Below are 23,202 nucleotides of genomic sequence, written 5' to 3'. Positions count from 1 at the left end.
GCCCTCAGCAGTGGCAGTGGCTGGGGAGGGGGAACCTGCCCTTCTGGACTCATTCCTGTCACCCATTGGTCTGGCTTGGGCCCCTTCTGGCCACCTAAGTGTAAATCAGTTTAGAAAACTCTGCAAGGGCTCCCCTGTCTGCTTTCTCTCTCTGGCTCCAGATTGCAGCATCCCTTCTGTGCTAACCTCCCTTCCCTGGTGGCAGGAAGCTGAGCAGCTTGGGGTGTCTCCCTTGTCCAGCACATCTGTCACCCCTGCTCCAGGCTGGCTGCAGTTTTGCACTGCACAGCTGCCGGAGGTGCTGCATGGCTCTGCTCTTGCTCCTCTTCTTCCTCACCACACTTACCCTTCTTGGGCTGCCAGTGCTCACAGCCGGTGCTGCCAGGCTATGGCAATGAAGCTGCCAGCCTTGAAGCCTTGAATTGAAAGTGTTTCTGCCTGGGACAGCTCCTTTGTCAATCTGCCTTGAGCCATGAGCCTTCCTTGTGCTGTCACTGCTCAGACTGAACCATGCATCTGTGAACCAAGCCTGGCTGTGGCTGACAGGCTAAATGAGCTGTGGAGGCAACCAATGTGTTTGGAAAGGCATGAGGTGCTTTGCTAGAAAAGCTCTGCAGCTTTGTGCTGCCAGACATAACCTTTTCTCCTAACCTCGATGCAAGTGTGGTCAGAGGCAGCTTTTATTGCTAGGAGATGAGGCATTGGGTTTTCAGCAGTCAGAACTTAAAATTCACACCTCTGGATCATTTCCTTCACTGATAGTACCCAAAGCTGCTGCTGTAAGAGAAGGATTCCTATGCCAAACATTGGACCTGTAAACAAGCAGCCTAAGGACTTGCTTAAAACAGCCTAAATCTACAATAATCTGATAACAGTGGGAATCCCACTGCAGGAAGCTGGGTTAATCATCTGCACTACTCTGCAAGTGAAATATTTGTACTTTGATGAAGAACTGGCAATTGGTTCTCCTAAAAAGAATAGATCTTTACAGCATGGTTGGATTGATTCATCAGACCTGGCGGCAGGCTACACAAAAAAAAAGGTTTTGTGCTTCTCTGTCTCCTTCTCTGGAAAGGCAAGTAGTGCCCATGCTACTCACCTGAAGGGGCTGCTCGTGTGACCACGTGGAGGTGGTTCCCCTTCCAGGACAATGAGGGCATGTTACTGTTGGCTGTAAGAACAGAATGGTGTGGGGTTTTTTACTTGTCAGAAAGCTAAAGAAATTACATATTTAAAAGCTGAGAAATTATAAGTTCTTTATCAAGCTGCCCATTGCTTTAGAATACAGCCATGCTTTCCCTGATTTTCCATGTTAGTGTTCTTCAGTTGCCCTCTTACACGAAGGCTGGTACCAGGCACCACAAATGCTAAGGAAAGAAAAATAGAATAGCATCCATTAGTAAATTCCTTCCATGTTTCTGCACTTCTGGTTTTAGTACTCTACCCCTGACTTACCTGTACAAATAAGAGAGGTCTCTGTTAGAGCTGGCCAGTGTCCTCAGCCTCTTGGGAAGACAGCCCATGGAAGCCGAGCCATTGGCACTGCAACCTGCACTCTCCCAGCAGGAGCCCAGGTGATCTCCCAGCTTCTGATGAAGGAAATCTGTGAGAACTGCTACTGCTTCTGGAGTAAAGCTAATGTTTGTGTTCGTCCTTAAATAACTGCTTACAGAGTGCAAGCCTTTCCTCCTCCCTTTGCTCCTAGGGTGTGGAAGGGGAAGGATTGCCAACACAGACCAGCAGAACTGTATCTGCTGCAGTGAGGCTGCAGGATCAGCTGGCAGCAGCAAGCCTCAGCCCTTGTGAGCTGGAAATTATTGCAAAATCTGAATTTCAGAAACAAAAGGCCTCACCATCTTCACCCTAGAGCTTGTTCCTCAGAGCTTGTGTGGTTTTCCCCCCTCAGGCACCCTTCTCATGCTCTGGGCTATGAATGGGACTGGGGAGGAGAGGGGAGTCCCAGATTGATGGCTTCCCTCAGGAAAGCTGCCACAGCTGAAATCTTGTGCTTTAACTGCCTGTACAGTTGCCAGATCCATTTAGTGCATAATTCGCTTTGCTCTCAGGGATACATGAGATGTTTTTGCAAATAATGAATTATGTAGAGAAGGATTTGATTAATTCTGTTTGTTCCAGGTTGGAAACATTAATAGAAGAGCTGGGGGACCTTGAAGCCAAGTGCAAATGCTGTCATCTTGCAAATCTTGAGGGTGAAGAGTAGCTCTCCTTTAGTCTGCCTGTGTCACCTCACTGGACAGCCTGGCCAGGTTTGGCCTGTGAATGTCTCATCCTTGGTGCCAGCAGTGATACAGACACAAGTGTGTCTTTCAAAGCCACCAACACAAGGAGCAGCTCAGAGAAAGCACCAATGCTTTTGTGGGGGCGTGGACAACGAGCAGTTTGGTTTCTAGTGTAAAGTAGAGCCCTTAGTGTACATTAATAAATATTTGGCAGGAATGAAACTCTGAAGCCAATGCCTTGGAGAAAAGAGTTTTAAAAGCACGATTGTACTTTCCCTGGGCTGTTTTTGAAGAAAGAACTGCACTGTAAAGAAAACCGCAATCCTTGGCTGTACGAATACATGAGCTGTTTTGCTGTTACTGCTGCTTCTGAAGTCCAGTTCATTGAATTTGCCAGGGCAGTTTTCTGCTGTAAAAACTGTAAATTAAAATAATAGGGGATGAGGGTAAAAGGATGGGGAAAGCCCTAAGACAACTTCAGAGAGGAGCAAGGCTGAAATCTTTTGCTGTCAGGGTACAGAGTCCACAGCTTCAGGTCCTTTCCCTGGAAAAGCTTGCTCCAAGCAGCAGCTGGAGCATGGTGTGCCACTCCACCACCTCTCCTCTCCTTTTGCATGTGGAGCAGATGTTCAAACCTCTCAGACTTTGCCCATCTGGTGTCTCACTCAGCACAGGCAGTTTGGAGCAGCAGTGCCACCCATGGCTACCTGCCTAGGCCCATGTGAAGTGAGTGCTGTGGCCATTAAATCTATTTCTAGATTCAGCCAATGTTCAAATGCTCTGTAAGCACTGCCCTGTGCCTTGCTTTCTCTTGTGTCAAGGTTAAAGAACCAGCCCAGCCCCGTCTGTGCCAGGCCATTTTTGGTACCTGTGTGACCTGTGTGCAAGCAGCAGAAAGCTGCACACAATTTCTGCTAGAAAAGCCACTGTCCCTGCTGTGCCACCTGCCTGGAGCTGGGAAGGGAAGGCAGGAGACAGGTGGCAGCAGCCTGGCAGGCTCTGTGCCCCATGGGACCTGGAACCCCTTGGGCAGTGGCATAATGGTCAGGCTCTTGTGCCTGTGTGGTACCTGCAAACACAGGGATGGTGTCAAAACTGGGCCCAGGAACAAAGCTGTGTGCCAGCTGCCCTGTAGTGAGGGGAGGCACCATTCCCACACAGCTTTCTGTCACTTCAGATCTCTGTTCCAGCTAGCAATTTTCCAGGCCATGTAATGGTGATGTGATCAAAGTCTGTCTGAAACACTAAAATCTAGAGGGATATGGGTAAGAGAAAACACAGATTTGCTTGAACATTACTCAAAACATTTTAATGTACATGCTTTAGCCACATTAAAGAAGAGGAAAAAATCATCTTACAGAGATGAAAGATGCCAAAGGATGTGATTTCATCATGCCAGAAGCTGTATGTTTCAGAGTGACTGAAGCCAATAGCATCAAAATGCTCTTTTTCTGGTGTATGAAAACCAGATCAAGAGGCACAGAAAGGGAAGAGCAAACATGTATTTAACTGATAGATTAGGCTGTTCTGATCCACCAGGTAAAGATGCAGTCCTGTGGTTTTTAGGGTTTTTAAACAGGTATAAATTTGGTATAAAGGGTACTTTGAACATTTTTACTCATACATACCTAGTGGGCTGGAACAGCTGTGCTCTGTTGGGTATTTACAGAGAATGATGGAGAACATGTCAATGTGCATGAAACCCCTACCACACACGGTGGGTTTGAGTCACACCAGTGAATGTCAGCCAAGGCGAGTGTGGTACCCGGCTCTGTCACAAGGGGGAAGTTGAGCAGGCTGTGACAGCCCCGTCTGTGCTCACAGGGGCACCCTGCAGTGAGCCCAGCTCCATTTCAGCCCTGCCTGCCCCTGGGTGGGACCAGGGCACTACACCCTGCCAAAACCAGCCTCTCAGAGCTCCCCCATTTCTCTCAAGCCCTTAAAGAAGAGAAGGCCAAGATTCAGCTGATGAACCAATACTCCTGAGTGCCACTGGCCACAAAGACATACTGACTGTTTTTCAAACTACTTATTACAATCAGTGGATATATTGATAATAGAGGTTAAGCCCAGCCTAGGGAAGATCCATAAGCATAGCTGGCTTCTAGGCTAGCACTAACAGGAGTTTAGACAAGGGCCATGTGTGGACATTACCACCCAGTTGTCCCTTTGCCAGAGCTGCTGGCAAAGCTCCATTCCTTAATCACTGACAGATTTGTCTCCCTCACCAGGCTCAAAAGTGTCAATAGAAGGGAACAGCTGCTTGCCTGGAGACGAGGACTTACTCTGAGCAGTTGTACTCAGTTTAGCAAAACTGTCACTTTTCATTCTGCTGTCACCCAGTTAAACCACCCTCTTCTCAGCGGGCTCCTCACCAATTTTCCAACAGGCCATTGATCCCAGATGCTGTCATAACTCAGGCCTGAGGACAACTAAAGTCAGAGCACTGCCCATAGTAATACCTAATGCCACTGGAGGATCCCACGCCTACATGCTGAACAGCCTCTGCTATTCCACACTTTCCAAAAGCCAGTGAGATACAGGAGGATTAAAGTAACATTGGGGAAGTTGCATGACAGCAAAATACTGTACAGCAAAAAATGAAAGCTAGTACCTTCTGCATTCTCCCTAACTAATAGAAACAAGGTAGTGTGACAACTACTTTGGAGAAAAGATGGCAGCAAACAGCACAGGGAAATGGAGTAGACATCCTCAGAAGAAATAAAAAGGAAGAAAACATAGGCCTAAGTGACCAGAATGACTTTGCAACACAGGGCTTGTTATCCTTGCCTTGCAGAAAACCTGTTGTGGGAGCAAGTTGCCTGGCAGGCAGTGACAGCCTGCCCTGCCAGCCCATGGGATTTCTCAGTAGCTCAGGCAGTCCCTCGGGACTGCCCACTTGCCAGGGAGTTCACTCAGCACCCTACATAGGGGAGCTGCACACACCAGAGCCCTCTTTTCTCCTCACAGGTTTGGTGAAACTGTATTACCCTTAGGGGGACTCCTTTCCAAGCGAGGGTTTTAGCAGTGCTGATGGAACTGGGCTAAAAATCCAGATGGGAGCATCCCCTGCTCTCTCCCCTGGCAAAGCAGTTGCAGAGCAGCAAAGGCTGTCACAGACCCTGCCAGAAGGGACATGAATGAGCACTGCTACTCTGTCAGCATGGTGCTTTGTGCAGAGCCCAGCTCATTAGAGAGAATCACACTAAAGCATCGAGCACACAGCTGTTTCAGACACGTGCAGGGTGCACTGCAATGGCCAGGTACCTGACACTGCTTAGCTGTCGTCCAACTGTCTGCACAGACTGTGAAAGAACAAAAATTTTGAGAAACCCAGACATCCATCCATGCATTTAATCAGCTACTAAAGTAGCAAGTTAGAGCACGGTACCCTATGAACATTTTTTAAACTCTTAAAAAGGAAAAATTTAATCTCTTCTACTTCAAGTACAATGCCTTCTTAACGCATGATGTGCAGGAAGAGACAATGTGTCAAGACCTACAGGTACCAAACACAGCAGACATTCTGAGCATGACTTGTAAGAAGCCCACTCTCAGTACAAAAAAGTACCAAGTGCTGGACCAAATCTCCCCCCAAGAAGAAGGTGACAGTGTTCTGTTTACAAGAAAATACTGCTTCAGTTAAAAATGCTAAAAACCATTCTCTTGAGTTCATATAAAAATAATTATGTCTATGTATGCACACACATATTTACATACATTTATGGCTTTCAGTGCTTCAACTTTCTCCAATAAGTGAGGAAATATAAATACTCCATTACTTTTTCTCCTCCTCAGGTTTTTCAGCCTCTGCTTCTGCAATTGATAAGCTGCCACTACCGTATTTTTTTACTCGGGTTTCTACTCTGGCAAGTCTCTGTTTCACCTTTTGTTGAGATGCAGTGTATTCTGCCATGAGCCTTGCAAACCTAGTCTGCAGCGTATCCAGAGCTACTTCAAGTCGTCCTATTTTTTCTTCCAAGTCTTTTGGGTCAGCTCCTGCTTTTGCTGCCTCCTCATCTATTAAATTGTCTTTCATCAGAATTTGACGTCCTTTCTCTTCCAGAGCCTTTTTGGCATCTGGATATTCTGTGAGGGCTTCCATTAAATCATCCTTAGACAAGCAGAACAAATCAGAATAACCAATACTCCTAATGTTGGCTGTCCTCCTGTTGCCAGATTTGCTACCTTTGATGTTTAGGATGCTGATTTCACCAAAGTAGCTGCCATCGCTTAGGACTACAAATTGGGTTATGCCATCATCCGCCACCACAGCCAATTTTCCCTCTTTAATAATGTACATTTCTCTTCCAATATCTCCTTTTTTGCAAATGTAGTCACCAGGACTGAAGACCGTAGGTTTCAGTTTCAGCACCAGCTCAATGAGAAGTCCAGCTTCACAATCCTGGAATATACGCACTTTCCTCAGCGTGTCCAAATGGACGTTGATGGCAATTTCAGCCTTCAACTTGTCAGGCAGATTTTTGAGAACTTCCTTCTCATCCACCGTTTTCTTGTTGGTCCAGAGGTAATCAAACCACTTAATAACCCTGGCTTCCAAATCCTTAGTCACCTTTCGGAACTGCATGTACTGTTTAATGGAATCCACTTTGGCCTGGAACTCTGCCCTGGAAGCATTCATGTTGGAAATCATGGAGCCGACGTTCCCGACAATGGTGGCAAAGATGAGCACGCCCACCAGGAAGTCGATGACCACGAAGAGATACTCCTCATCCTTCACCGGGGGCGGTGTCTCCCCGATGGTGGTCAGCGTGAGCGTCGACCAGTACAGACTGTAAATGTACTTCCGGGACAGGCGCGCGTACTCCGGCACCGACACGTTGGGATACACCCAGGAGTCGGTTCCGAACCCGATCACCTTCGATATCGCAAAGTAGATGCAGGCGTTCCAGTGGATGATGATGAGAATGTACAACACCAGATTGCCAATGCGGAACATGTTTGGATAATTTGTCCTGGTCTCAGTACGATCAAAAAACTCAAAGAGCCGAGCGATCCTCAGCAGGCGGTTAAACCGGAGCTCGGGGTAGTTCAAACCAAGCTTGAAATATGCCAGGTCTGTTGGCACAAGAGACAGCACGTCCAGTTTGAACTGCACGGTTTTGGTATAATGTTCTCGTAACTTCTTCTCATCCTGAACTAGCAAGCCTTGTTCGAGGAAGCCTTCAGAGAATAAAAAGATTTTACATTAGAGTAAAAATACCATCAACAGTAGTGAAAGTTAAAATTTTTACTGTTATGCCTACAGATACTGAGGTCATTTAATTGCATATTTAAATATTTCAATCAGCTTTCAAAGCTGGTATATAATGACTAAGAACAATGATTCTATTATCACCACAGTGCTCCCTGAGGCCTTCTACTCCTTCCTGCGACAGCTGTATCTTTTTCTTTTAAGTATCTTTGCAAAAAAAGAGGGATATCCAAGTGTCTAATTTTTCATGAATCATTGGCATGAGTCATAACTAAAGTTAAGCAAGTGCCTATAAAATAGCAGTGGAATATTTTAAAATAAATACCAAGAATAAGTAGGCATAATAGATTGTTGGAAACCTTTTCAAACAATATAGATACCCTTGAGATAAAGAAATGCAGTCATCCCCCTCCCTAAGTCATGCTTTTCTTCTTGTGTCCAATGTTAAATCTGATGTGATTTTACTTGGTTTGCACTTTGTATTTCTAGTGAGAGAGCTACTAAGCAGACTTTCACACATCAAAATGTTTTCATTCCAAAGACTTTGAAAAGTATTAGATTTAAAAAAATTACAAATAGATATAAACTGCTGTGAGAGACAAGAGCACAGCTCTTTTGTGCCTCTGAGGGCATTAAAAATGTTCCACAAGGAACAGCCTATATAATTGATAGATATCAAATACTTGCTGCAATTGAAGATATCCAACTGACAGCCCACTGGGCCACTCCGGAGAAAATGTCCACTGAGGAAAAAACAAAACATTCCCGGTGTATCCTGGATTATCACATTTTACTAACTCCTTAGCAATCTGCAAGGCACCTATAGCTTTCTCAGGGAAACCTCTGCTGAGGAACACCAAGCTGCATTTCTTTGTGCCCTACACAGCACGGTATTTCTGGAATGTGTGGCTCATCTGAAAATGCCACATCTATTTGTGTGTATCTGGCTTTGGATCTGCAAACTAACAGCGATTACTAATGGAAGTAGTTCCTGTGCCATGCATGTGCTGCCTCCCAGAACACTGCTGAAAAAGCAGGTCAAATATGCCCTTTGGTTGTACAACTAAACAGAAAAGCTGGCCAGACTGATCAATTTCTGATACACAGTTATGAAAAATAACTTTGAAAACACCTTCCTCCTGAAAGGAGATAAAATCTCTTGGCTTTTTGTTCTCTTATAGAACTGAAGTCTTACAGTAAAATCTTCTGAAAGCATTAGAACACAGGGTATGCTAAACACAACCAGCTGCTGAGACATGAATCTTTTCTGTTTCACAATGGACAGTCACCAAACAGGTGAAATGCAGTCCAACTGGCTGTGCAGCTAGACAGAAATGCACCATGGAGAAGCTGCTGATCAGAGTAGTCGTGAGGCTACCTAGATCTCAGTTCCAAGGCAGACCCTGCCCTCAGACAGCAAAGTCTCACTCCTCCCCAAAGGCTTCCAGGACCTCTGTCCCCAGGGAAGATGGGCCTTGTGGACTCACATGAAAAGGCAGCAGGCAAAGGCAGAGCCAGAAGGAACTGTTAAGAGAGCTGACAAAGATTTTGCCACCTAAAAGAAGCAACTTCTTTCTTGGAGTGCCTGGAACTACAGCTGACACCTGCACTGAAGCATTTGGGAGACAGCTCCAGCAATTCTGCAGTTGCAAGCCAGGCCTGAAAATTCGAATTCCAGTCAGGTTTTAACAGCCATATAATCATTATCAGGACAGCTCACGGAAATTTATAACTTGCTTTGCCTGGACATGCATAATTTCTGCTCTGTTCTTTCCCATTACATTAACAGACATAACTGCAGAAGGTAAATTTAGTTGGCATAGCTGACGTTTTAACTGCATAAAGAAGATGGACGCCCCTCCCCATCCTGCCCCAAATGCAGCACTCTTGTGATTTTGGCTGGTACCTGAAACTGACTTTCCTGTTGAACAAAGTACTTGCTAAGTTTAAGAATTTGGCTTGCCATGGGTTGTGTGCTTCCCACATGAGAGCATTTTTAGCCCATCTTGTAATTATGTTTACAACTTCTCACAGGCCATAATTAACATCAAGCTGTCAGCACAACTTTAAATAAATAAATAGATAAAAATGGGTAAGATGTTAAAATGAAAGATCTAAAATTACTCTCACTTTTAAATTATCAGTTGTTGTGGACCCTTTGAAGGGACATTTTGAAGCTGTGTCTGTACCAGTGAAGAGAATGAGACAGGAGATGTTTTCTGGCCCCAGACCAGCTACCATGACAGCTTCTATTCACGTGTAAGTTTTCCCAGGCCCCTCCAAAAACACCCAACCTCTGCTGTCCTCCTCGCTGTCCCCAGACACTGGGTGCTCTCTGGCATGGACCAAAGAGCAAGCACCAAAGTGCATTGAGGACTATTCAGTAACTTGGTGACATGGATCACTGTATGCCATTGCTTAGGCCTATATTATATTATATTATATTATATTATATTATATTATATTATATTATATTATATTATATTATATTATATTATATTATATTATATTATATTATATTATATTATATTATATTATATTATATTATATTATATTATATTATATTATATTATATTATATTATGACCTTGCTCAGTTTAAAACAGATACCATTTTAAGGCTGGAATCTCAGCCTGCTGGATTACAGAAACACTACAAGAAGTTGAAGAGAATCACTTCACACACAGCATGGCACAGCCCTCACAAATCCTCTGGGCTCACACTTCCTCCAGGAAGGCAGGACCTAAGCACAGGTTCCTGGGTTAACCCTGTCCCATCACCAGGCAGTGGGAAACCCTGGCAGGACCTCACAGAGCCTGCAGGAAGCACGGAGGGTGGCAGATGGTGGCAGAGGGGCCACACTGCCTGTTCCAGGCATAGGAGCACAGACTGAAGGCTGGGACAGGTGCCAGGTCTTGCACTTGACCAACTCAATAACCACTTCTGAGCAGGATGCTGCGCTGCTTAGTAAAGAAAACAGCATTTTTGGGGTGCAGTTGGTTTCCTGCCCCAGGTGCCCTATTGTCCCTTCCCCACACAACTATGCACTCAGCATCTGGCATGCCTATTACTGACAGAACTGAATTCAGAGACAAGTGAAGAGCAAGTGTTGGAATGTATGGCCTTCAAAAATCCAAGCTGATCAGACACTTCATCTTCCAAAAGCCTCCACTGTTGCACTCTGACAGGACATTACAGTGGAAACACCCCACAGGGGAATTTTGTTTCCAGCCTTTAAATACATGCAGTATTAGAGAACAAATCCCAGAAAGACTCACCTGTTCTGAACCTGACGAACATGTCAATAACATAGATAATATCAGAAAGATAATCCAAGAACAGCCACATTTTAATATGGTCCATTTGTAGCTCATCAAAGCAGGCTCTAAAGAAACAAAAATTTAAAAAAATAATTACACCAACTGCATAAGCAGAGTACTTGCATTACATGCCCCAGCAGCATGTTAGTGCACATTTCTGTTCCCAAAGTATTACAGAATATCTCCATCTTCAATATCTAGTGTGCAGACATCTGCACACTAGAGCTATGTCCAAACAGACACCAAGATCTTTCAGAATTCAAAGGTGTTCTGGACAGGAATAAACTCAAACACATAAATGCCCCAGTTATGCAGGATTACACATATCACTCCAATTAAAAGTGCACCAGATTTCACGGGATACATATCTCCATGAAGATAATTCCCAAATAAAAGATTTGCTTCTCAGTGGCAAGCCATCCTCATCTCTCCCTACCATCTTACACAGTGTAAGGAAACCCTTTCTTTCTTCAGCTCACCATCACTTTCACTGAAACTGATTTCTATATTGTACCATGGAAAATAAATACTTGAGTTACATCTTCCTGCCCTTCGAGCATCCAAAAGATGTATTATATGAATTTAAGAGGCCCCACCACTGCCCACATCCCTCCTTTCTATTCTCTCCTGGGAGGTGGGAAGCCCTCATCCCTGGCAGTGCCCTGGGATGCAGCGGCCAGGACACAGCTCAGCCGGCAGGTGGCACACAAAGGCCACACCAGCGCTCATGAGGACACTCACTGCAAGCTACATCCACCTGCTTTTAGACAGGAAAAAGGAAAAAAAAAACAAACACTGGCAATCTATTCCCAGTGGTAGGCATATCATACATCCCTAATGGGGTATGAACTGTAAATCTTCTAGGCAAGTCACTCAAAAGATCCTGCAGGGAGGTAAGAGGGTGATTTACATAGGAAAGATAATGATTGAAATGTAAAATTGTTATTAACTTCAATCCATACCTGCACACTAGCATACACCAGTTATAGAACACGGGTGCTGCAATTACAGTCAGCCAGTTGTAGTACAGATTGCTTGAAGGATCTATCACAAATACCTCCTTTTTCTGCCTGGAAAGTAAAACATGCAGATTTACTCTGGAAATTTAAGAAAGCAACCTGCTGGATTTCCCTCTTCTTGAGGCTGCTCATTTCACCATGAACTCACAGCTGCCCAAGAAGAGAATGTATCCATGCAGGCAGTGCAGACGAGATACCAGGCATCCCATCTGACAAGCTCTACTTTGTTTGACACAGCTTTGGAAAAAGTAAGAGTGGAAAGAAAACACAGACATTCATATCTCCCAGGCTGAAACCCACAGCCTTCTGTATTAAGCCCCACACTGAAAAAAACCCTTAATTGTTAAGTATTTCTTATGGTCACTCAGATTAGAAGGTTACATTTCATTGCTAGAGAAAGAGCCTTCCTTTGCAGGCTAATTATTGATTTTTAGAAAATTCTACTATGGAAATGACTGTATAAGCACGCATTTGAACAAGTAAAACATGTATGTATTCAAATACATGTCTGTACAAGTAAGAAACTCTGTGTGCATATGCACATACAGTGTGTGTGACTAAAGCTGAAATATATCTTTGTCAAAGGCAAATTTCAAACATGCACAGTCCTGGCTCAGCCTCACAACAAGGAAGTGATGCTAAAGGAAGCATACAGGCCTGGAATGTAAAGATTTGAAGAACAGCATGGCTAATGGCACAGGATATGCTCAGAAATGCCCACCTCCAGCATGAGAAAGGTTAATATGGAATAGAGAGCAATTAGGCTTGTAATCAGTGGATTTGAGGTCCACAGCTGCAAAATTAATTCAACTGTAAAACTGTGATATGTGGACTGTGTAATAGTGTGCAGAATATGTGGCAAGGCAATGCTTGAATACGTATTTGTGGGACTTTTCCTAATCTCCAAGAATGCAAATATATTAAAATATAATGGTAATTTATTTCAAATCTGTGTGTATTTCTGGCATTGCCATTGCTGTCAGCTGAATACCCAGAAATGTGAGTAAAAGAAGCAGCTTTAATTTAAAATGTATTTACTTTACTATCTTCACTACTGGTTTTAAACCATTTCTTCTAGAAAACTGATCACCACCTCAAAACTGGTCACCATGAAATATGGCCATTATACATCAGAGTATACTACCTTGTACACATTAAAGCATCAATTTTCTTTGAGAAAATGTATTAAAACACTCTTGGCTACTGCAAAGCTCACACTTTCACTACATAGTAATTAAAGACAAAAGACACTGTTTAGAACAAAGACTTTGTAATTGGAAAAAAAAATTAAAAGCTTTGATTAATAAAGATCTTGGAATCAGTCAGATTCCATTTGGAATGCCCTCATGTCTATATAGCACCACATACATACATATAAACCTAGAGTATATTCCTGTAACATACTCCTTAACTGTGAAATGCACTCAAATGCATTCTCTCTTTATCTGCCATCATCATTACTTTTAATCACTGGTAATAGTAAATTGCACTGTATTTGGGTCAGCTTTAGGGGAACAAAGCAACAACGCAATCCATTTATGTCAAAAGCATTCAAATTACCTCATTTTGTTGCAGAAATACACCATCCCTTAACTAACAGAAACAAATTTAGTGATCATTAGAAATGAACTGCACTATATTAAGTAATTAAATAACTAATCAGTGAAATAAGTAAACTTATTAGCAAACCTTTAATTTTCTTCATGTAAGATATTTCTACATGGTAAAATGAACCAGACTTTTGGTTCATCTGCTCTGAATCATTATGGAAATTCTGGAACCATGAAAAGTCTGCAGCTCTGCAAAGCAGGCTGCTGTCCTAAAGTGTTGTCATAACTGAGAAGTGATCTTCAGTTCAAAGTGACCAGAGGTAGCTCAATTCCCTTTTACTGATGCAGGCAGCTGTTTCTCAAAGACCTAAATAGAGGTCTCTAAGATACAACTTGCTGAGCAACTGAAACCTTCCCAAAGGGGAAAATGTATTAAAGATTTGACAGGCTAAGAATCTGCAGTCTACAGAACAATTGTAACATTATAATGAAATGCTATACCATGTTTTGTAGTGTAAGGGATGTGCTACAATCACATATTCATTCTTTATACTTACTCTTCCTTTTTTTTATCATCTTTTTTGTCATCTTTTTTGTCATCTTTCTTTTCCTCTTTTTTCTCCTCCTTCTTTTCCTCTTTTTTCTCCTCTTTAACCTCTTTCTTTTCTTCCTTTTTGCTGTACAACATAATGCAAGGCTTAGCAGTATTACCAATACTGAACAGTAAAGGGAGAGGGTGGAGGTTTGGGAACTATTCTAAACTCCAGAACAGGACAGGGATCCAATTGGAAAAAAGGGTTCTCAGGCTGAGACCTCTCACCCTGACACCACCACACCATCACATCAGGTAACCAGCTGGCTGATTCTCTGCATTAGTCACCCACAGCTTCTTGACCTTTTCAGACATCAGTGTACCAGGCTAATTTTAAGTAAATGCTTTCAGTTTGATTGACTCTTAAGAACCCAGGCACTTAAAAAGAAACCTATCAAATGATGACAGAATGTGAAATGGTTTAACAAACTGTCAGCGTTCTTTGCACAGCTAAAACCTCAATGTGACTGTCTGAAGCTTTCACAGTAATTATAAAAAATCAGGATGAATCTCCTCTCATGGTTCTTTAAAACCAGAAAAATTTTAATTCATTAATTGCCTCTGGATCTCAATTGTCCCATTCTTAGGTTTGTCTGAACATAAGAGTCCTGAAATATGTTAACTTAGGCAGACAGGCCCACAAATACTTTTCAAACCTACAGGAAGTTAACAAGATTCTGACAATACCTAAAGCTAGATCTGCTACATGCCTTGGTCATCAATCATGCAATATGTTGTGAAGATTGGTGCTCACTTGCACAAGCAGAAAATCCATGATCCAAGATCTCCTTCTTTTTTATTTGAACACTTCTGGTCCTTGAAGCAGAAAACATCCCCCCCCAGACAGAAAAGCCTAAGAGTGCTCCTCACACTACAGTGTATGTGGATCACAAAACTCCATGTAATGTCTGGTTTGATTGAAAGCCATGGATTCCTGCTCCCATGGGAGCTCTGTTTTCTCCTCTGAACTGCCAAGAGGGGGTCTGAGGCTCCCTTTGCACTGGTGTCATGAAAGGATAAATTAGTTTAATGACAGCAACCCCCCACAGCAAGGACAGAGTGTGTAACAGTGCTGCTTGCAGGACTTGTGCTTTCTGTGCACACCTGCTCATACTGCTCAGACAGAAAGCTCTGTGCTGTGAATGGCAGTCACATCTAGGAAAGAGCTTGATACAGGGAGAAAGAAGTGCTCCAAAGGAGATGACAGCCACCAATTTTAAGAGAGTAGCGGCTTTCACCAATCAGCAATGAGCACCTGTTCCAGTCCTTACACTTAAACATTTCCACAGTGATGCACCACCACAGTGTATTTTGGAAAAGCCAAGACTCATTTGCTAAAAAAATGCCAAGACCCCACACTCTGCCACATCCAGGGAAATAGCTACCAAGCCGACCAACACCACTGACACCTTCAAAATTACACAGTAAAAGGGAGCAGAACTGGAGGGGAAAAGAACCTTTGGCTTGACTGATCTTCTATTTCTACTTGCATCTCAAATCAAAGAAAGAATTTTTCATTTTCCAAAGATGATTCCTACACAGCAGTGGGAACTGCTTCTCAAGAATTTATTTCTCTGGACTGACTGTCAAGAACTTTACCTCTTCGTTTTCCAATCTGCCCCCAAAACTCCTTCCTGTTTAAAAAACATGTAAGGATTTCACTTCAGATTACCATGCATGGTGTCTGATCTAAAGGGAAATGCTCAGTTGCTGTTGGTAGCATTAATGTAGATCCTCAATACTTCAAATGCCTGGCATTCCTACCAGAAAGGAAGAATTACCATTAAGTAGAATTTTCAAAGGTTTAGGGCTGCCTGTACATTTCTGGATCCTGTTATGCAGGGAAAAGTAGGCTGAGATTGAGAATCAGCCAAAAAGTCTCAGTGGTGGTGAACTTTGGAGGGACAATTTGACAATTTTGACAATTCCAACTCCCTCCTATGAAAAAACTTTATTTCACAGAGTATCTAACTTTTCCCTATTTTTTTAAAATAGCACCTATTTTTCCCTGGCCTGAGTTCTCCTACAAACTCATCTGTCAACTACAGGTACCTTTTGTAAATGAGTTTCTTCCATTCATGTTGCCTCTGTTTATTTTTCTGTTATGGTAACTCCCAATTTATCATACTCACATCTACTTGCAGTCTGATTGCAAATTGCTCAATGGAAAAGGTTGGCCATAATCAAAGACTTGAAAGCATCATGTACAGTTCCGCAAGACACGGCGCACTTAGCTCTTTAACATAATGAAAAGTCCACATTTCTTTTTCTTCACCAGTAACCCTGAGTAAACTGAAATCCAGTAACTAATAAAACAGTTTGTGTCTGTCCTCTTTGACCCCAACACAGCAGAATCCATGCTGTTTTTAAGCTGTGTGCAGCTTTAGACTTAGAAATCTACTTCATCAGCCCTCCTAAAAACACTGTCATAGTCTTTGAGTGACTCAAATATTTGCATTTCTCATCTGTCAAGTACTTTGCAAATCAACTACGCTTCAGACTGTTGGGCAGGTAGACAGACAGGTCTTGTCTTCATTTAAAAATAATGAAACAGTGAAAGGATGAAAGTTCTGCCCAAGGTACCTGAGTCACTGTCAGAAACAGAGTAAGGCAGAAGTATTTCTGTCCTAACCAGTCCTTTGGGCTCCATCTAGCAGGCTTGGCTCCAAGCTTATAGCACTTCTTTTATATCAGTCTAAAGAAAAACCTGCATATTTCTGTCACTGTTCACTGCACACAGATTTTCCTTTTGAATAACAGTTACGCAAACCAAACCAAAAAGTTGCTTTAGGAGAAGGAAGATCTCTTGTGCAGCTATGTGCAAAAAGGTTTTGCAGCATCATTTAAAATGTACAGTTTAAACTTGCCTATGATGGAATTATTTGGAGAAAAAAAAAACCAAGAGTTTTCTAGAAGTATTTCTGACACAATCAAAGATGTACTGATTACTTTTATTTGTTTTGTTTTCTTCTGGAAAGCAATGAAAAAAACCTACTATCATTATGCATGAGAACATATCTGCTGCTGGATACTGGAGAGCAGATATGTCTTCAGATTGCTGTGGTCTAAGACAAGCAACAAACATTGATGTTGGGTGATTTTAAATTACAGGAGCTCTTCACATTGTTTAATAAATTTCTCTTTGGTGTAACACTGTGAAATAGCTTGTCAATTATATTAAATAAACTCAAAAGGACAGCTTCTGTCAGACACTCTGTGGCAATACCAGCCTTATTATGGTGCCTGTCACTCTCTCTAAGACAACAGTACCTGCTGAACTGAAACACACACTTTTAAAAGATGGACATATAAATGGGTTTTGGTGCCCTCATCAGTATCCACTTCTCATTTGACAACCTGAAATTTTTGGGACACTTGATTTGCAAAAAGGGACCAGTGTGTTAAAAGAGGGAAACCACTATTAGAAAATTTACACATGAATCTCACTTAAAAACTGAAAAATGAATGCATCAATTGGTAATGCAGTAAAATCAGCCAGCTGAACTACAGAAGGTAGGGACTAAATGCTTAGTCAAATTCACTCCTCGAGAGGAAGGGGTAACTTCAGAAAAAAAGAAGTTCACAGGGAGCACAAAGGATGCTTTTCATACTAAGAAAACTAGACCTTTCTCTATAATAAAACTATACTCTTAGGAAAGGCTTAGCAAGAACTAAGGAGTTTATACTACAAATGTTACTAAGCTGGATAGGGAAAAAGAGAAGGTGCTGGTAGTAGAAAGGTCTTTGGAGTTAACAGTACTTACTCTTCATTAGTGTTGTTGCTGAAGTTGACATTGAACCTGGCCAAGGGCCAGTGACTGCAAGCAAGTTAAATAAAACACATTAAAGAGTGTCAGTAAAGGCTGCTGGTGTTTCACACACGTGTTTGCCGACATGACAGACAGACTCACGAGCTTCTCACATAGGCACTGATAAGATTAGCAAGGTCAATTTTGACTGTTGTGATAAGCCCCTTTGCATAACTGCTTCAAGGCACCAGTTCCTTTCTGTCATGTGCCTGGCATACACATTTGTGACCACATCTGATGTCTGAAGCCTGTTCTTAGGCGTATTAGTACATGGCAAGATGCACCTCACTATTTTTAGCCCTGTACTCATTGGGCTTCTATTTCAAGCTTTCTTCAATCCTTTCAAGTCCTCTTCACAGATGCAGTGTCAAGGCTTGTGGATAAGTAATGAGCATACCTACCCATTGCTGCAGAATTAAGCCTTCATGATCCAACAACTGAGAGTTCCTGACCAACAGCATAAAAGTGAGAAGGCAAGGATGGGTGCCCTCAAATTAATTTCAAATAGCCTTATGCAGAGGTTTGTTGGCCTATGATCAATGTTTTTCTCTCTAATTACTTGCCATCTGCAGATGCTACTGATCCAGACACCTGAGAAATCAGGCAACAGTCTGGCTAATTCAATAAAATGTGCTCTTGAGACGAATTTCTAAGAAGTAGATCAAGTGAAGATAATAAGGCTGTGCTGGACTACAACAAATCAAAGCAACCTGTGTAATGCACAGATATTCAAAGATTGTTGCTTTAATCTGAATTGCTTGCTGATATTTTTGAAACTAATTACTTGCTTACCTACCAGTCTTTAATTATGCAAAAAAATATAGGAGTCTCTGTTTCAAAGCCTAATGCCAAACAGAAAGACAGCTTTTGTCTTGGGATTTCATTTTCCCATTTTAGCTGGAGTTAAATTTAAACCACTGTATTATACATTTATAGCGTAATAATAAGTCATCAAGTCAAAGAACTGTAAACATATAAAGGTTTCACTTTCATTTTACTGAAAAAAAATTAAGACTGAACCTGCCTTCCATACCAAAGACTGTGTATGTGCTAATAACTGAAGTCAGCATCCAAATGATTTTGTCATTTCAGAAGCTTTCTGTAATGTGGTCAGATAGACTTCTGAGTAAACATAACAAAGCAATTTTGCACAACTGCTTCTTTAGAGTTTCCTAACACTTGCAGATTATGCACATTAAGATCCTGAAAAGCCAAAAGTAGAAACATCTTAGAATCTTGAGATAGAAATTGCATTCTCCTCAGCAGAGAGCAGTTTTAGCAATGTCAAGTTGCATATGGTAAAATTCCAGTTCTGATAAATCACTCTGCATGATCAAAAATCCTTTACCTCAAGATTTTGGTCACAGCGTGTTTGAGGAAGAAAATCTGTTGAAAGTGCAATACTTTAGTTATGTGAAGATTCCTGGGCAGCATTAGATACTCTGCTCATCTCCCACACTAAGCTCCTTACTCTCTTCTTAAAATACAACTTACATCCTAATTACCAAGAAAACATGATAACCTCAGCCATTTCAATACAAACAAGTCCTCTTACCTGCTGGCTGCCCCGGGCCGATCCCGGGCGCCCAGGAAGGAGCGGATGTTGCTCTGCCTGGTGGACACCTCCACGAGCTCCGGGCCCCGGATGCGCTCCAGGAAAGAGTCGGGCCTTTGCTCCTCACGGTGCGAGTGCCTTGTGGCCCAGGACCTCACGGACAACACAAACCGTGACAGCCTGCAGGGAGCACACACACAAAATGGACTGAACCAGGCAGAAACAGGAGGTGCCTTAAAACATCCCCACAAACACCAGCCAGGATTCTTCTCCACATCTCCCCCTGTGATGAAATTAAACTTGATGGAGTAACAGTATGAACTCAGTCACTTGCCACAATTTTGCAGATCACCTTCTGCACTGGATCAGGAAAATACCTCACATATCAGTTCCTATTCTACTGTATCCCCACTGCAGGAGCAACAGAATATTCTTGCTGAGTGGGGGCCTTTGCATCTCAAAGTGAGATACTCAGTGAAGTCCATCAGATGCAGGATTTTTAGATCCTTGAGAATTTCCATTCAAGAGTCATGCTGTATTACCCTAATATTTAAATTGCTAGGCATTCATGGTTACATTACATCACAAACTTCCCTGTATATTCAGAGCATACATAACTGTAGCTACACACACATCATCCAATCTATCCTGAAAAAAGGTAAAGAAATTATAAACAAAGATTAAAAAGGAAGCTCTCAGTATGAATTTATATATTCATGTGCATTATGTTTACACAAAACACACAACTACAATCTTTTCTCATCTAAACTCAACTTCTTGAATACTTTGTCATCTACATCTGATGATGTCATTATCTGAAAACCAAGGAGGAAAATCCCAGTTTATTCTCCACTATCCAAAATTATGAAATGTGAACAATACTCTTTAAATTACCATAGTTTTACAGTAATTTTTTTCTTTGCTCTTTGAAATACACTGTGCTTAAAGAAACTGTGGTCTGTGTTATGTGGAGCAATGGTATCTGAAGGCAGAGCCCTGCTGTCTCAGACACAAAGCAGACACAATAAGGTTTTGAACCTCCACTTCAGGTTTTCACTTAAGTCCCAGTAATACAAACAACTTAAGACAATGCTCAGCTTCAATCTTGCTGACTAGGGCTCCAAATCCATTATAAACATAACTGGATTCTAAAAACTGACAGGAATTCTTGCACTCAAAACACAGAGACTCCCTGTCTCCTCCCTTTCCAGAGCCATCTACCAAAAGGAGAGAATCATTATGTTTTATTTGATAGGAAACAAACACAGCATCAGCTATCAGCCTGAACCAAACACTTACCCATTTATTTTACAGCCTGGCCTCACTTCATGCATTTCCCAGGCATTCAGTGTATTTTCAGATACAGTTATGTAAAAATTATTTATTCTTTTATATTTGAAAAATTTCTTTGGGCTTACTCAGCCTCTCTCAGATTCTAAGACTTCTATTAGTAAGTGATGAATCAAGGTCAAATGCAACTTCTGTTACTTCTTAGAGACATTCTTCAGCTGGACTCCATCCACTTTCTTTGGAAAGTGATGGCTCTTCTTTCTTTACCTCCAAATTGTGACCAGTCTTTTCCAGCAAATTGAATTAATACTGGAAATTCTATTAGTTGGTTAACATTCTATTAGTTACTATGTTACCTTGCCATTGCTCCCCTGCCAGTGAAGGAGCTGGTCTGGGATTCAGGTACATGTCCTCCCTCCACAGAAATGACTCCCTGAAGTTCTGAAGATGCATCCTCACGCAATGAATGGGCTCTGCAAAAACAATTTTATTTTTTTTTTTAAAGAATTCCATGCAGCCTTCACCAGACTTTCCCCCATCTGGTTCTCTCTACCACTGCATCAGGAAACAGTCCAGCACATTGCCCTCTCCCTAGTAATACAGCATTTGATAACCTTGTTGCTAAGCCTGGGCTCCTATTCTTCTGGGGCCATCCAATATGTACTGAAGTCAGTGGAGGCTCTGCCATACATTATAGCAAGCTCAGAAACTAAAGATGACTTATTAGCACTTAAAAAATCAGCATTTCGGGAAAAAGAAGATTAAAATTTAGCCTCATCTTTCAGAAACAGAGTTTTGAAATTGACTTCACTGGAAGCTGGACTTTATGAGGGTTCACTCCAGATTTTTTTATAGTACTCCTTGGTTTTCTCTGTGTTTTTCAGTCTTCAGAATTCACTTTTACAAGACTTTTTTACATTCATTAAGAATCACTTTCTTCCCCCATTTGTAATGGAAACAAGAATTCTCATATGGGTCTGTTAATCTATATGCCAGGAAAACACTGACAAAAATGATACTTGCAGTATCTTCATAAGAGTTGGCAGCAGCATTGTGAATGCCCACAAAAGGATAATCAGCAGCTCAATTTTATGTACACTCACTGCTCAGAAACTAACAAACAAAGAATTAAAACATTATTATTTCTACCCAAAGAACAATGCAAAAATAGATCCTGACAGTCCCAGGATTCTCAACTTGTTAACTGTTTTCTACTTCTCCTCCATTAAAAAAACACCATTTAGTACTGAAAAACTTTTATAACCTAGTTTATGTTGCCAGTGCTGAGAATATTGTGGTTGCCAAAGTTAACATCCTTCTAAGGGACAATTAACAAACTCATGGCACAGGCATTCATCACAGATTACCAGATTCACAGAGCCCACACTCAGCCCAAGAACTCTCTTGAGCTGAATGCTGAGAGAATAGTAGAGTTTGTCCACCTTTTTTAGTATTTCCTGGAGAAATTGCTTACAGACCTGCTGGAGAAAGGATACTGGACTAGTTAGTGTTTTAGACTGCACTACCATGGCTGGCTTTAAGTATTTTATTCCCGTTTACCGAGTAATATACATTTGGTGTGATCTTAGCAATAAATTCTAATATTGTTAATGGCAGTGCCTAAGAAGTATCTAAGTTCCCATTACAACCAATGGCCATCTCAGGGCTTGATTCAGCTGCTTCAGAACAGAGTCTGGTACAATCTGTAACACCTCAGAATACTTTATTGGACTTCTCCAGAGCACACAGCTGTCTCCTCACATCCACTAGTGCCAGCTAAATGCTTCAAATACTCTGTAGTATCTCAAATAGCATTAGATGCCTATTTCAGGCAACTAAATACCTCTCATAATCAAGAGAGCCAAATGAGCCTGGAGAGTTTCTGAGTTTGAGGGTAAGCTGAGCAGTTCCCTGGGTGCTGCTGACCACCAGTACTGACTACATCTCCACTCCACAGCAGGAATGCAGGCACCTGCTCACAGAGAGACACTGAAATCCAGATGTCTACAGAGCACAGCTGAACCCTACTTCCAACTTTAGACAGCCAACCTGTGTGTATAAGCTGATGTGCTGCCTCTCCTATTTGAGGTGCTTCTATACAGAGGCTGGGTTTTAAAAATGGAGATTCATTTGTTATTTTTGGGGTTTTTTTATTTTTGTTTTAACAAAATGAACCAACTTTATAACACATTACAGAGTAAGACTTTGGGAACATGAATCACTGCAGCAAAAATGAGCACAGCATTTTAAAAATCAGTAGCAGCTTTCTGTTAAATGTTGCAGTGAATGCTTTTTCTTGGTGACACCTCATTCCACAGCAGAAAAGTGCTTAAGCACATCCTTAGCATTAAGCATAAATTTAACACCCACAGACTTTATTAAGAACTAAGTAATGTGTTTAATTGCTCTGTTGAACTACAGCAAATAGGAGCTGGAGGAAAGCAAAGGCAAAGAAGAAATGCTGCTACTCTAGCAAACGTGCTTTTCTTCCCAACATCTATAGTTGCGTATTTTGATGTAAAAGAGAGAAAACCTAAAATCATGGATGGCTTCTATCTTTGGGTACAGACATATTCTACAGCAAATCTGAATTTAAATTCATCTTCCAGTAAT

The 23,202-nt window shown here is 41.9% G+C and overlaps 1 protein-coding gene across 1 annotated transcript in view; it reads right to left on the bottom strand.

Annotated features, from left to right (window-relative positions):
• Window positions 1–3,565: 3,565 nt before the first annotated feature.
• CNGA3 (cyclic nucleotide gated channel subunit alpha 3) overlaps window positions 3,566–23,202 on the bottom strand; it is a 30,240-nt gene continuing 10,603 nt past the window's right edge. Inside the window, exons 3-7 of the mRNA XM_058045411.1 lie at window positions 20,946–21,062; window positions 19,300–19,479; window positions 11,737–11,844; window positions 10,733–10,839; window positions 3,566–7,424 (exon numbers count right to left, since the gene is read on the bottom strand). Coding sequence (XP_057901394.1) covers window positions 6,019–7,424; window positions 10,733–10,839; window positions 11,737–11,844; window positions 19,300–19,479; window positions 20,946–21,062 — 1,918 coding nt within the window. The 3' untranslated portion in view covers window positions 3,566–6,018. The remainder of the gene's footprint in view (window positions 7,425–10,732; window positions 10,840–11,736; window positions 11,845–19,299; window positions 19,480–20,945; window positions 21,063–23,202) is intronic.

The sequence above is a fragment of the Melospiza georgiana genome, chromosome 2 (assembly GCF_028018845.1).
Source record: "Melospiza georgiana isolate bMelGeo1 chromosome 2, bMelGeo1.pri, whole genome shotgun sequence".
Lineage (NCBI taxonomy): Eukaryota > Metazoa > Chordata > Aves > Passeriformes > Passerellidae > Melospiza > Melospiza georgiana.
Note: the sequence above shows the minus strand (reverse complement) of the source record. Positions and strands in the feature narration are given on the sequence as shown.